At 35.4% G+C, this 13,865-nt stretch overlaps 1 protein-coding gene across 1 annotated transcript in view; it reads right to left on the bottom strand.

Moving 5' to 3' along the window:
* Positions 1–308: 308 nt before the first annotated feature.
* Positions 309–13,865, bottom strand: part of ADAD1 (adenosine deaminase domain containing 1) — a 50,779-nt gene continuing 37,222 nt past the window's right edge. Inside the window, exons 11-12 of the mRNA XM_064583140.1 lie at positions 11,983–12,115; positions 309–469 (exon numbers count right to left, since the gene is read on the bottom strand). Coding sequence (XP_064439210.1) covers positions 356–469; positions 11,983–12,115 — 247 coding nt within the window. The 3' untranslated portion in view covers positions 309–355. The remainder of the gene's footprint in view (positions 470–11,982; positions 12,116–13,865) is intronic.

The raw sequence follows: 13,865 nt of genomic DNA, 5'->3' as shown, positions 1-13,865 counted from the left end.
TTTTTTAAGATTTTATTTATTTGCGAGAGAGACAATGAGAGAGAGACAGAGAGCATGAGAGGGAGGAGGGTCAGAGGGAGAAGCAGACTCCCCGCCGAGCAGGGAGCCCGATGCGGGACTCGATCCCGGGACTCCAGGATCATGACCTGAGCTGAAGGCAGTTGCTCAACCAACTGAGCCACCCAGGTGCCCCCCAATGTTTTAATGTAAATTATTACTGTCAGCAATCTCTGGACACTGCTGTTGCAAGACTTTGGTTTTGAAAGCTGCAAACCACCAAAATTCTTAAAATATATTTACTAGTCAAAGACACCAAAAAATAAAAGATTTTTAATATGACAATGGATTGCCTAAATCACATACTAAATTGCTCTATACAGGGAGATTTCACAATCCAGGAGCCATAGCCATGTTGTTGGAAGTAGGATTTCAGCAAAGTTTTAGCTTCTTGATAGGATCCAGACATACACTATAGAAAGAAAAAAAATTGAATTACAGGATATAGGCAGAATTTGGCTTATGAAAAGTAAGTAACCCTAATGATGCTTTAGTTTGACATTTTAAAATTTAATGAAAATAGTTTTGAATTCCTATTTTTCTCATTATTTTTTTTTTTTTTAAGCGTTGGCAGCAAGGACTTCCTCTTTTTTTTTTTTTTTTTTTTTTTTTTTTTTTTTTTTTTTTAAAGATTTTTTTTTTATTTATTCATTTGAGACACAGAGATACAGAGAGAGAGAGAGAGCATGAGCAGTGGGAGAGGCAGAGGGAGAGGGAGAAGCAGACTCCCGGCCGAGCCAGGAGCCCGATGTGGGGCTCGATCCCAGGACCCCGGGATCACGACCTGAGCCGAAGGCAGACGCTTAACTATCTGAGCCACCCAGGCGCCCCAGGACTTCCTCTTTTTGCCAGTCTGAAGTTTTTTTTTTTTTTTTAAAGATTTTATTTATTTATTTGAGAGAGAGAGTGAGAGAGAGAAAGAGCACAAGAGGGGGGAGCGGGAGAGGGAGAAGCAGACTCCCTGCTGAGCAGGGAGCCCGATGCGGGACTCGATCCCGGGACTCCAGGATCTTGACCTGAGCCGAAGGCAGTCGCTTAACCAACTGAGCCACCCAGGCGCCCTCTCATTATTTTTGAACCTAAACATTTTTCTTGCCAACACTCCTTAAAGACAACTTTTTTTTTGTTTTTACATTTTTTATTAAAATAATCATACTCATTACAGAAAACTTGAAAAGTAGAGAAAATATAAAGAAAATAAAATCTGCCTATAATCCCCAAACAACAGATAACCATCATTTTGGTTTATTTCATTTTTTAATAAATGAACATACAGATGAACTTCTTAAAAAGCTTTACTGAATGGTTAAGCGACTGCCTTCGGCTCAGGTCATGATCCGGAAGTCCCGGGATTGAGTCCCACATCGGGCTCCCTGCTCAGCTGGGGGTCTGCTTCTCCCTCTGACCCTCTTCCCTCTCGTGCTGTCTCTCATTCTCTCTCTCAAATAAATAAATAAAATCTTTTAAAAAAATGAAGCTTTACTGAAGTATAATTACATACCATAAATGCACTCACTGCAAGTATACAGTTTAATGATTTTTAGTAAATTTATAAAAGGTATGCAACCATCCCACAAATTGTAAAACAATTCCATCACCTGCAAAAAAGCTCCACTGTGTCCATCTGCAGTCCAATCTGTATTCCCAGCTCCAGCCAACCACGAATCTATCTACTTTGTCTTTAGAGTTCTACTTTTTCTAGAAATTTCATAAAACTCAAGGAACACCATATGAACTCTTTTGTGTCAGGCTTCTTTTGGTTAGCATAATGCTTTCAGATTCATTCATGTTGTTTCATGTATTTGTAGTTTGATCTATTTTATTGCTGATTAGTATTCCATCATATGGATTTATGACATTGTTTAAGGATTCACCAACCGATGAACAACTGAATGTTTCCAGTTTGGGGCTATTAAGAATGCTGCTGCTGTAAACATTTATGTACAAGTCTTGTGTGGATATAAGTTTTTGTTCCTCCTGGACAGATACCAGTGAAAGTGCTGGGTCACACGGTAACTATATGATTACCTTTGCAAGAGACTGCCAAACTGTTTTCCAAAGAGACTGTACTATTTTACATTCTCATCGGCAGTACAAGTCTCCAGTTTCTCTGCAACATCTAGTATAGTGTTTTGGATTTTAGTGTTTGTGCATATGGTCAACACCTAATGCCTGATGAGACTGAGCATCTTTTATATGTGTATTAGCCATTTGAATATATTCTTTGCTACTTTTAAAAACGGTTGTTTGCCCTCTCAATACTGAGTTGTAAGAGTTCATTATATATTATTACAGCTCCAAGACCTTTATCAGATGTATGATTAGTCAGTTTTTTCTTCCAGTCTATGACTTGGATTTTCATTTTCTTAATGATGACTTTTGAAAAGCAAGTTTTAAATTATGGAGTCCAAATGATCAATTTTTTTCTTTTACAGATTGTGCTTCTGGCATCACATCTAAGAAACTGTTTCCTAACCTAGGAATATAAATACTTGGACATTTTCTTCTAAGTTTTATAGTTTTAGCTCTCTTAGATATATGATCTATTTTAAGTTTTTTTTGTATGACTCATGAGTCTAATTTTTTTTTGTCCACAGATATCCAACAGTTCCAGCACCATTTATTAAAAAGACTATTTTTTCTCCCATTAAGTTACCTTGGCACCTTTATACAAAATGAGTTGACCATAAGTGTGTGGGTTTACTTCTGACTTCTGTTCCATTGATTTATAGGTCTATCATTACATCAATACATTGTCTTGACTACTGTGACTTTATGATAAATTTTGAAACTATGTAGGGTAAATCTACCTTTTAAAAAATTGTTCTGGTTCTTTTATATCCTTTGGATTTACTTGTCAATTTTGATCAGAATCAGCTCGTCAATTTCCACACAAAAGCTTGCTGGGATTCTAATGAGTTTGCTTTGAATCCACAGATTAATTTGGAAAGTGACAGCCTAACAATATTTAATTTTCCAACCCATGAAATGGTACATCTCTCCATTTATTTAGGTCTTCAATTACTCTCAGCAACGTTTCATCATTTTCAGTGTATAGATCTTGTACTTATTTTGTTAGATTCATTGCTAAGCATTTTTTATGCTATTCTGGAGAAAACAGTTTTCCCAATTTTAATTCTGGAGTGTTCATTCCATATATATATACACACACACACACACACACACACAATTTATTTTTCTATATTGTCCTTATAACGTGTACTAAATTCACATATGATACAGTTGTTTGTTTTTGGTAGAATCCACAGGATATTCTACATACAAGATTACATTATTTAGAAACAAGAACAGTTTTTCTGTTCTTTTCAGTGTCGATGCCTTTTTTCTTGACTTGAACTTGCTAGGACCTACAGAACAATGTTGAATAGAAATGATGAGAGCAGACATTCTTGTTTTCTTCCCTAATCTTGTGGGGGGAAGGGGCAAGAGTATTCTTTCACCATTAAGCATGATGTCAATGGTAGGTTTTTCATTTGAGGAAATTTACTTCTCTTTCTTATTATTTTTAATCACGAATAGCTGTTGGATTTTGTAAAATACATTTTGTACATCTTTTGAGGTAATTATGTGGGTTTTGAACTTGAATCTAGTCATATAATGGTAATACATTCAATAATTTTTCTGATGTTAAATCAACCTTGCATTCCTGAAACAAACCTCCTTTGTCATGGTGTATAATCCTTTTCATGGGTTGCTGGATTTATTTTGCCAGTATCTTAAGAATTTTGCATGTATACTCCTGAGAGATAACAGTTCGTAGTCTTCATTTTTTTGTGATGTTTTAATCCTGTTTTGGTATCAGGGTTATAGTGACCTCATAAAAGTTGGCAGTAAACTTTTTAAAAACTTCCATTTTATGGAAGAGTTTTTTTGTAGGATTTGTATTTTTTTGCATATATGTTTGCTAGAATTCACCAGTAAAGCTATATCTGCACTCTGCTTTCCTTTAGGAAAAGAATTTTTTTTTTTTAGTTTTGATTTTAATTCCACTTAACATACAGTGTTATATTAGTTTCAGATATACAATATAGCAATTCAACAATTCCATACATCACTTGGTGCTCATCAAAACAAGGGCAATCCTTATTCCTCATCATCTATTTAACCCATACCCTCCACCCCCTCTGGTAACCACCAGTTTGTTCTCTATAATTAAGAGTCTGTTTCTTGGTTTGTCTCTTCTTTAGGAAAAGACTTTTAATTAATAATTCAATTACTTTAGTTCAATTTGGATATTCTCTTTATTTTTTTTATGCTACCATGCAACAGAACTTTTATTAACATTTTGAACAGCTACTGAGAAAACCAGTGATTCAGCTATTACTGAAACTAGTAATTTCTAAACTTAAATTGGGGCAAATGGCTATAGTGCAGAGCAATGCCATCATTGGGCACTTTGAATTCAAGACTGAAGAATTAACAGCCACCCCTCACATGGAGAACCAGGTGGAGAGTTGACGCTTTCTGAATGTCATGTTTTATAATTTAGATCTTTCTAGGAATGTGTTCATTTAACTTGTCTAATTTTTTGACAAAAGCTTCTTCATATTGGGTGCCTGGGTGGCTCAGTCAGTTAGCATCTGCCTTCGGCTCAGGTCATGATCCCAGGGTCCTGGGATGGAACCCCGCGTTGGGCTCCCTGCTCTGCAGGAAGCCTGCTTCTCCCTCTCCCACTACCCCTGCTTGTGTTCCCTTTCTGTCTCTCTCTGTCAAATAAATAAAATCTTTAAAAAAAAGTTGTTTATAATATTCCAATTATCTTAGCTCTTTGGGGTCTGCAGTGATGACCCTTCTTTCATTCCAAATTTTGATCACTTGTATGTTATCTCTTACTATTTTATGTTAGCCTAAAGGATTATCAATGATTTTTTTTCAACGAATCAACTTTTGATTTCATTGATTTTTCTCTTTTCTAGTTCACTGATTTCTATACTTTATATTACTCTCTCCTTTTGTTTTAATTTGCTCTTCTTCTAACATCTCAAGGTGGAAGCTCAAATAACTGATTTTACATTTCTCTTCCTAATGTAAGTGATTAAAGCTGTAAATTTCTAACCACTCCACCAATTTCAATATGTTGTATTTTCATTCTGTTGAAGATATTTTTTAATTTGCTTATAATTTCTTGGCTCACAGGTTATTCAGAAGTTAAGGTGTTTAATTCTCAAATGGCTAACTTCGCAGATCTCATTCCACTGTTGATTTCTTTTTTTTTTTTTAATTTTTATTTATTTGAGAGAGAGAGAATAAGAGAGAGCACGTGAGTGGGGGAGGGTCAGAGGGAGGAGACGACCCCCTGCTGAGCAGGGAGCCCGATGCGGGACTCGATCCCGGGACTCCAGGATCATGACCTGAGCCGAAGGCAGTCGCTTAACCAACTGAGCCACCCAGGCGCCCTCCAATTTTCTTAATGCATGTATCTAAGAGTGGAATTCCTGGGTTACATGCGAACTCCATATTTAACTCTACACCCCCAATGTGGGGCTCAAACTCACAACCCCAAGATCAAGAATCACATGTTCTTCCAACTGAGCCAGCCAGGCACCTCTCTATATTTAACTTGTTGAGGAACTATTAAATTGTTTCCCAAAGAAGCTGCATCATTTTACATTCCTACCAGCAATGTGTGATGGTTCGGATTTCTTTACATCATTGACAACACTTAATATCTTTTTTTACTATTGATATATCCTAGTATGTGTAAAGTAGTAAATCACTATGGTTTTTTATTTGTATTTCCCTGATGATTAACGATGTCAGACATCTTTTCATATTCTTCTTGGCCATTTGTTTATTTTCTTTATAAAAATATCTATTCAAATTCTTAGGTCACTTTAAAAACTGGGTCATGTATCTTTCTATTACTGAGTTGCAACAGTTTTTATATGTTCTGGATACAAGTCCCTTATCAGATGTGTGATTTACAAATATTTCCTCCTTGTATGTAACTTGCCTTTTCATTTTCTTAATTTTTGAAATGCAAAAGTTGTTACTGTAATAAAGTCTAAAATACTAATTTTTTCTCTTATGGATCGTATTTTTGGTATCGGATCTAAGAAACCTTTCTCTAACTTAAGAATACACATATTTTCTTCTATGTTTTCTCCTGAGAGTTTTTTAGTTTTAATTCTTATATAGGTCTATCATCCATTTTGAGTTAATTTTTTTTTTTAATTTTATTTATTTGAGAGAGAGAGACACAGCGAGAGAGGGAACACAAGCAGGGGGAGTGGGAGAGGGAGAAGCAGGCTTCCCGTGGAGCAGGGAGCCCGATGTGGGGCTCGATCCCAGGACCCTGGGACCATGACCTGAGCCGAAGGCAGACGCTTAACGACTGAGCCACCCAGGTGCCCCCATTTTGAGTTAATTTTTGTACATGGCATGAGGTAAAGGTCCTAGTTTATTCTTTTCCATGTGGATATCAAGTTGTCCCAAGACTACTTGTTGAAAAAACTTTTTTTTTTCCACTTAAGTATCTTGGTACTCTTGTGAAAAATCAATTGTCCATAAATGTTAGGATTTCTTTACTATCAATTATATCCTATTGAGCTAAATGTTTATCCTTATGCCAGTTTTACCGTGTCTTGATTACTCTGGTTCTGTGGTAAGCTTTGAAATCAGAAGTGTGAATTGTCCAACTATATTCTTATTCAAGACTGTTCTGGCTATTTTAGGTTGGCCTCCATTCTTGCTAAAGAGAAATCAACCTTTAGATGTACTGCTCTATGATTAATAACATTTCTTTCCTTCACTGTTTTCAAGATTTTCTCTTTGTCTTGGTCTTAAGCAGTTTCAATAGGACATATGTAGGTATGGATCTTTTTAAATAATATATTTATTTAAATTCCATTATGATTAATATACAGTGTTATATTAGTTTTGGTATGCAATATAATGATTCAATAATCAATACATTACTCAGTGCTCATCACAGCAAATGTGCTCTTAATGCCCTTCACCTATTTCACCCATTCCCCCACCCACCTCTCCTCTGGCAACCACCAGTTTGTACTCCATATTTAAGTTTCTTAAATTCCACATATGAGTGAAATCATATGGTATTTGTCTTTCTCTGGCTAATGGATGGATCTAGCAGGTATGGATCTTTTCAAAAATTTTTTTTCTTGGGAATTTGTGGAGTTTCTTGAATCTGTTAATGTTTTTCATCCAGTTGGGGGACTTTTTCAGTATTCTTCATATTTTTTTCCTGTTTTTCTCTCTCCTTTCCATCTGAGATTCCTAATACACATCTGTTGGTGTGCTTAATATTGTTCCACAAATCTTTGAGGCTCTGCTTATTTTTCTTCAATCTGTTTTCATTCTTTGTCTTTAAAAAATAATTTCTATTGATCTTCAAAGTTCATTGATTTTTATCTGCCATCTCAAATGTGCTGTTGTGCCCATCTAAAGAATTTTTCACTTATTGTTTCAATTCTAGAATTATTTTTTTGTAGTTTGTTTCTCTATTGAGATGGCTATTTTTTTTCATTTTGTTTATTATTGGAGTATAATTAACATAGTGTTCAATTAGTTTCAGGTGTACAATATAATGATTCAACATTTCTATACATTATTCAGTGCTCCTCACAGTAAGTGTGCTCTTAATTTCCTTTATCTATTTCAACCTCCCTCCCCCACCTACCTCCCCTCTGGCAACCACCAATTTGTTCTCTGTGTGTAAAAGTCTGTTTTTTTGTCAGTTTTTTCTCTTTGTTCATTTGCTTTGTTTCTTGAATTCCACAAAGGAGTGAAATCATATGGCATTTGTCTTTCTCTGATTTATTTCATTTAGCATTATACCCTGTAGGCCTATCCAAGTTGTTGCAGATGGCAAGATTTCATTCTCTTTTATGACTAATATTCCATATTTCAATCTTCTTTATCCATTCAGCAATTAATGGACACTTGAATTGCTTCCATATCTTCACTACTGTAAATAATGCTGCAATAAACAGGTGCATAAATCTTTCTGAATTAGTGTTTTTGTTTTCTTCAGGTAAATGTCCAGTAGTGGGATTACTAGGTCATCTGGCAATTCTATTTTTAATTTTTTTTTTGAAGATTTTATTTATTTATTTGAGAGAGAGAATGAGATAGAGCATGAGAGGGGGGAGGGTCAGAGGGAGAAGCAGACGCCCTGCCGAGCAGGGAGCCCGATGCGGGACTCGATCCCGGGACTCCAGAATCATGACCTGAGCCGAAGGCAGTTGCTTAACCGACTGAGCCACCCAGGCGCCCCTCTATTTTTAATTTTTTGAGGAACTTCCATACTGCTTTCTGCAGTGGCTGCACCCATGTGTATTCCCGCCAACTGTGTATGAGGGTTCCTTTTTCTCCACACCCCGATATTTTTTTATGTGATGTTAATCACCATACATTACATCATTAGTTTTGGATGTAGTGTTCCATGATTCATTGTTTGCGTATAACACCCAGTGCTCCATTCAGTACATGCCCTCTTTAATACCCATCACCAGTCTAACCCATCCCCCCACCCCCCTCCCCTCTAGAACCCTCAGTTTGTTTCTCAGAGTCCATAGTCTCTCATAGTTCGTCTCCCCTTCCGATTTGCCCCCCTTCATTTTTCCCTTCCTACTATCTTCTTTTTTTTTTTTTTTAACATATAATGTATTATTTGTTTCAGAGGTACAGGTCTGTGTTGATACACTGTTATATTTTCCTTTAATTCTCTGAACATATTTATAATAGCTGCTTTGAAGTCTTAGCTATATTTAACATTTGGACCCACTTAGAACCAGTTTCTATTGACTATTACTTTTTCCTGAGTATATGTTTCACCTTCTTGTTTTTTACATCTCCCATCTTTTTTGGTTAAAAATTAAACTTTTTATTGAAAATAGAGCTACTATATGATCCAGCAATTGCACTACTGGGTATTTACCCCAAAGATACAAAAGTAGGGATCCGAAAGGGTACGTGCACCCCAATGTTTATAGCAGCAATGTCCACAATAGCCAAACTGTGGAAAGAGCCAAGATGTCCATCGACAGATGAATGGATAAAGAAGATGTGGTGTATATATACAATGGAATATTATGCAGCCATCAAAAGGAATGAGATCTTGCCATTTGCAACGACGTGGATGGAACTGGAGGGTATTATGTTGAGTGAAATAAGTCAAACAGAGAAAGACATGTATCATATGATCTCACTGATATGAGGAATTCTTAATTGCAGGAAACAAACTGAGGGTTGCTGGAGTGGGGGGTGGGGTGGGAGGGATGGGGTGACTGGGTGATAGACACTGGGGAGGGTATGTGCTCTGGTAAGCGCTGTGAATTGTGCAAGACTGTTGAGTCTCAGATCTGTACCTCTGAAACAAATAATGCAATATATGTTAAAAAAAAAAAAAAGAAGAAGGTAGCGGGAGGGGAAGAATGAAGGGGGGGAAATCGGAGGGGTAGACGAACCATGAGAGACGATGGACTCTGAGAAACAAACTGAGGGTTCTCGAGGGGAGGGGGGTGGGAGGATGGGTTAGCCTGGTGGTGGGTATTGAGGAGGGCACATTCTGCATGGAGCACTGGGTGTTATGCACAAACAATGAATCATGGAACACTTCATCTAAAACTAATGATGTAATGTATGGGGATTAACATAAGAATAAAAAAAATTAAACTTTTTAGACAATATATTATAGAAATTCTGGACATGGTTTTATTTTTTCTGAAGTTTTTTTATTTTTTAAATTTAGCTTGCTTAAATTGTGAAATCTGTTTTCTCCATGGTATGCAGCTGCTATTGTCCCTTCCCAGGTTTTTTATTCTTATTTTTATTTTTTAGCCTGGTCTCCTAATGGTTACCCTATTATCTGCTTCGCTTAATGATAAATGATTTCAGCAGACACTGTTCAAACACCTTAAACCTATAAGGCATCTACCTTCTCATCAATTTGTGTGTGTGTGGGGGGGGGGTTGTGTACATAGTCCCTCCACCCTATCCATGGTTTTGCTTTCCCTGGTTCCAATTACCCATTGTCAACCACAGTCTGGAAGAAGATGATCCTCCTTCTGATATATCAGGAGGTCAACAGTAGCCTCACGCTACGTCACAATGCCTACATCATTCACCTCACTTCATCTCATCAAATAAGCATTTTATCATTTACTATCATCACAAGAAAAAGAAAGGTGAGTATAGTACAAGATATTCTGAGAAAGAGACCATATAACTTTTATTACAATACACTGTTGTAATTGTTCTATTTAAATTATTGTTGTTAATCTCTTGTGCCTAATTTATAAATAACACTTTATCATAGATATGTACATATAAGAAAACAACAGTATATATAGGATTCAGTATTACCTGTGGTTTCAGGCATCCGCTGGGGTTCTTGGTAGTATCCCCCACGGATAAGGAGGGACTATTGGATTTAATGTTGCAGCCAGTTCTCTTTTACAGTTTCACTCTTTACTGGGTTCTCTAGGGTCTTCCCTGCACAAGTGTAGGTTCTCATTCAGCCAAGGATATATGGAGAATTTATCTTAGCCCTTCCATGGCTCTTTCATTTTTAAAATCTACCTAAGTAAGTTACTAGTTGGTCCATCACTTGTCCCAACCAGGACTGCAATCTTGGGTCAGCAAAATTATTGATTTTCCCTGTTTGTTGCATACTAGGTTTGGCACTTTTAGGTGACAAAGCTTCAAATTTTTACCCTCTGCCCCAAATAAAGTCCACCCTCAAGCAGCAAATCTACTTCCAGTGACATCCTCACGCTAGTAAAAACTATAGTTCTTGCCACTTAAACTAGCAGAAAGGAGGGAGAAAGAATAGGGTCTTGGGTGAAGGCACCATAAACTCCTGTTGTTCTTATCCAGAGCTCAAGAAGTTTTTCAATAATACATACTTCTGTCTTCAATTTCTAGAGTTGTGAAAGGTGGTTTTTTTGACAATTTTGTCGTTTTTATACTTGCTTTTTTATAAATATGATCTACAACTTCATACCACCAAAACCAGAAATTGCCTAGATAAGCTTTTATACTTAAAAATGTGTGTGCATACCCACAAATCTGTAGTTAAGATACTGTTGAAATTAAGAGACTTTCATACAATACTAGATTACGGACTGAAACTGAATTTAGGTTATCAGAAACAATTTGTATTTAATAACTTGATGTCTTGGGTATGTCACACTACGATAACATGGTTTATGTCAGACAATACCAAATGAAAAAAAGCAGATTAAAAAATACATTCAGTATGGTAATATTTTAAAATATATGCATACTCAAATATACATATATATGCAAGACACATGACGAGAAAATGAAATAACATGCTTACAGGTTTAAAAGTACCGTAATTTGAATAGTAGGAAGGATTACAAGTACTATTTTTCCTCTGTATTTAAAAAAAATTGCCAAATTCTCTATATATGCATTATGTTTGTAATACTAAAAAAAAAATAAATATTTTTAAGGAGAGAAAAAGGCTATATATATATATATATATACACACACATCACCTACTTAATCAGGCCCAAGTCACATGCTGAAATTAAAGCAGTTTCACAACTTTAAAACAGGAAAATTTACATGGATATCTTAATGTATTATTTTAGAATACTTCTAAAGTTACCACGGTTAATATATACAGAAAAAATTTTATTACCATTTTGTTTTTCTGGATATGAAAGGTTTTGATCAAATATCGTCAAAATAAGTGGCACCATACTAAGGTGGCTACTTTAAGTGGCAGCATCATTTACATATTCAATTTCTGGCATTTTCATTTAAAAATTAATTCTACCAGTACATGGCAATACCTTATATTCAATAACTATTTCAAGCAACTTCTCCTATGTCTCATTATCATAAAATTACATTTTTGTTGTCTTAAATTTTATTTCTATGATCAATTTCATTCCTTTAAGGACTTACCTTTGCTGCATGGTATGTACTAGCTTCAAGTAAATCTCCTTTCTTAGCTTCTTTGGCAAGCAGGTTAAATCGACTTAACATTGCAGCTTTACAAAGCCGGCTTGCCATTGACACACCACTTTTAAATGGGGAACTAAAGTAGAAAGGAATGAAACATCCACTAATCATTATTCAAGGATTTATGTTGACAATTGTAGAGATTAAAGTCAACAATCTACAAATACTTTTCTCATTCATATACAATGAAGATAGTGAAAGATTTTTACACAAAAATTGTTCTGAATATTTACTTTCTGAAGCTAATTAACCTACAGCTTAAATTATTACAGTGTTGCATTAAAAATTAAAGAAGATGGATACTGGAACATTTTATTGTTTGAAGCAAAATTAATCTACGTTGATACAAATTGAAACAGTGGTTGTACCAGAACTGATTGGAAAAAGGCACAGAAATATCTTCTGGAATGATGAAAATGTCCTGCATTTTAATGGGGTGATGGTTATACAGGTGTATACATTTATCAAAAGGCATGAAACTATATAGTACATTTCACTGCATGTAAATTTTAACTCACTAAAAAAAATATATATACACCCCTCCTCATGACCTTCCTATAATCTATGTATATGTATGTGCATGCATATATTTTTCTGTTTCTAATAAAAGTGGGTCCATAGACCATGAAATTTTTTGCTATAACTCTCTTCATTGTATCTTATTAGGTGTTCTTGTATTTACAAAAATTGCCCAAATCCTTTATTTCTCCCTGTCTCCATACTCTTTATAATGTGACTTTTCACATTCTCCTCTCAGTAACTGTGGTTGATTTCCCCTCCCTCTGAATTTGGGCTAGTTTTGTGACTTATTTTGGTGAATGAATAGAGGATGTGTCAGTTCTGAGCCTGGGCCTCATAGGTTTGTGTTCATTCTCTAGGGAATCATTCCTCTACCAAATGAGCCAGCTGGGACTAGTCTACAAGAGGGTGAGAAAAGACATGGACCAGAGCCTTGTCATTCCTCTAAGACCAGACAGGTTGAATTTCAGTTAATCTAGAGTTAACCCCAGATGAATGAGGGAGCCCAACAAAATCCAGCTCAGTTGACCCTAAAATCTTGTGGGCAGTAATAAATGGTTATTTTAAGTTACTAAGTTTTGAGGTCGTTTTATATACAGAAATAGTTAACATATGCTCCTGTGTATGAAACCTATTGATATCTTTATTAATATTTTCACCATGATACCTTTTGTTGTAGTTTTCCCAATGATTCTCCTGGTATAATATGATACCATATGCAAAGAATAGTAATTTTACCTCCTCCAGTATTTCATAATCTCTCATTTCTTTCTCTTGTCCAAATGCTTTAAGTAAAATATTAACAGCAAGAGTAAACAACTGTGTCTTGTTCTGGATGTTATCATCAATCATGATGATACTTCTGACTAATAAACACACATTTTATCCTTAACAAACATATCAAACTATTGCTTTTTTATTATCTTTATCTAGAATAGCTGAAGAGATGTATTATATGCCTTCTTGGGATTTAGAGAGATGAACATGTGGTATCCCTAGATCATTTAATGACTATTTTAATAAGAATTTGTAATCTGGTATTTCTATTATGTTATTACTATCCTCACTCCTACAAAAAATACCAATTGATATTGTTGTATAAAATATGTATTTTTTTAATGTACTGTTAAATTTTGCTTAATACTTTATTTAGCTATTTTGCCTGGATATAAAAGAAAGTTTCATCTGTAACTTCTGTGGAAGGAGGCAGCAATCTTCTATTAGATTTAATAGCAGTGATACACCTGCTCCATAAAAGGATTTTAATGTTTTCCATCTTCTTAGATAGCACTGGAAAGTTCTGCTAT

The sequence above is a fragment of the Mirounga angustirostris genome, unplaced genomic scaffold (assembly GCF_029215605.1).
Source record: "Mirounga angustirostris isolate CCGP_5_RB_7025 unplaced genomic scaffold, mMirAng1.0.hap1 SCAF_2, whole genome shotgun sequence".
Lineage (NCBI taxonomy): Eukaryota > Metazoa > Chordata > Mammalia > Carnivora > Phocidae > Mirounga > Mirounga angustirostris.
The sequence above is the reverse complement of the archived record's forward strand: the minus strand, read 5'-3'. Positions and strand labels throughout refer to the sequence as shown.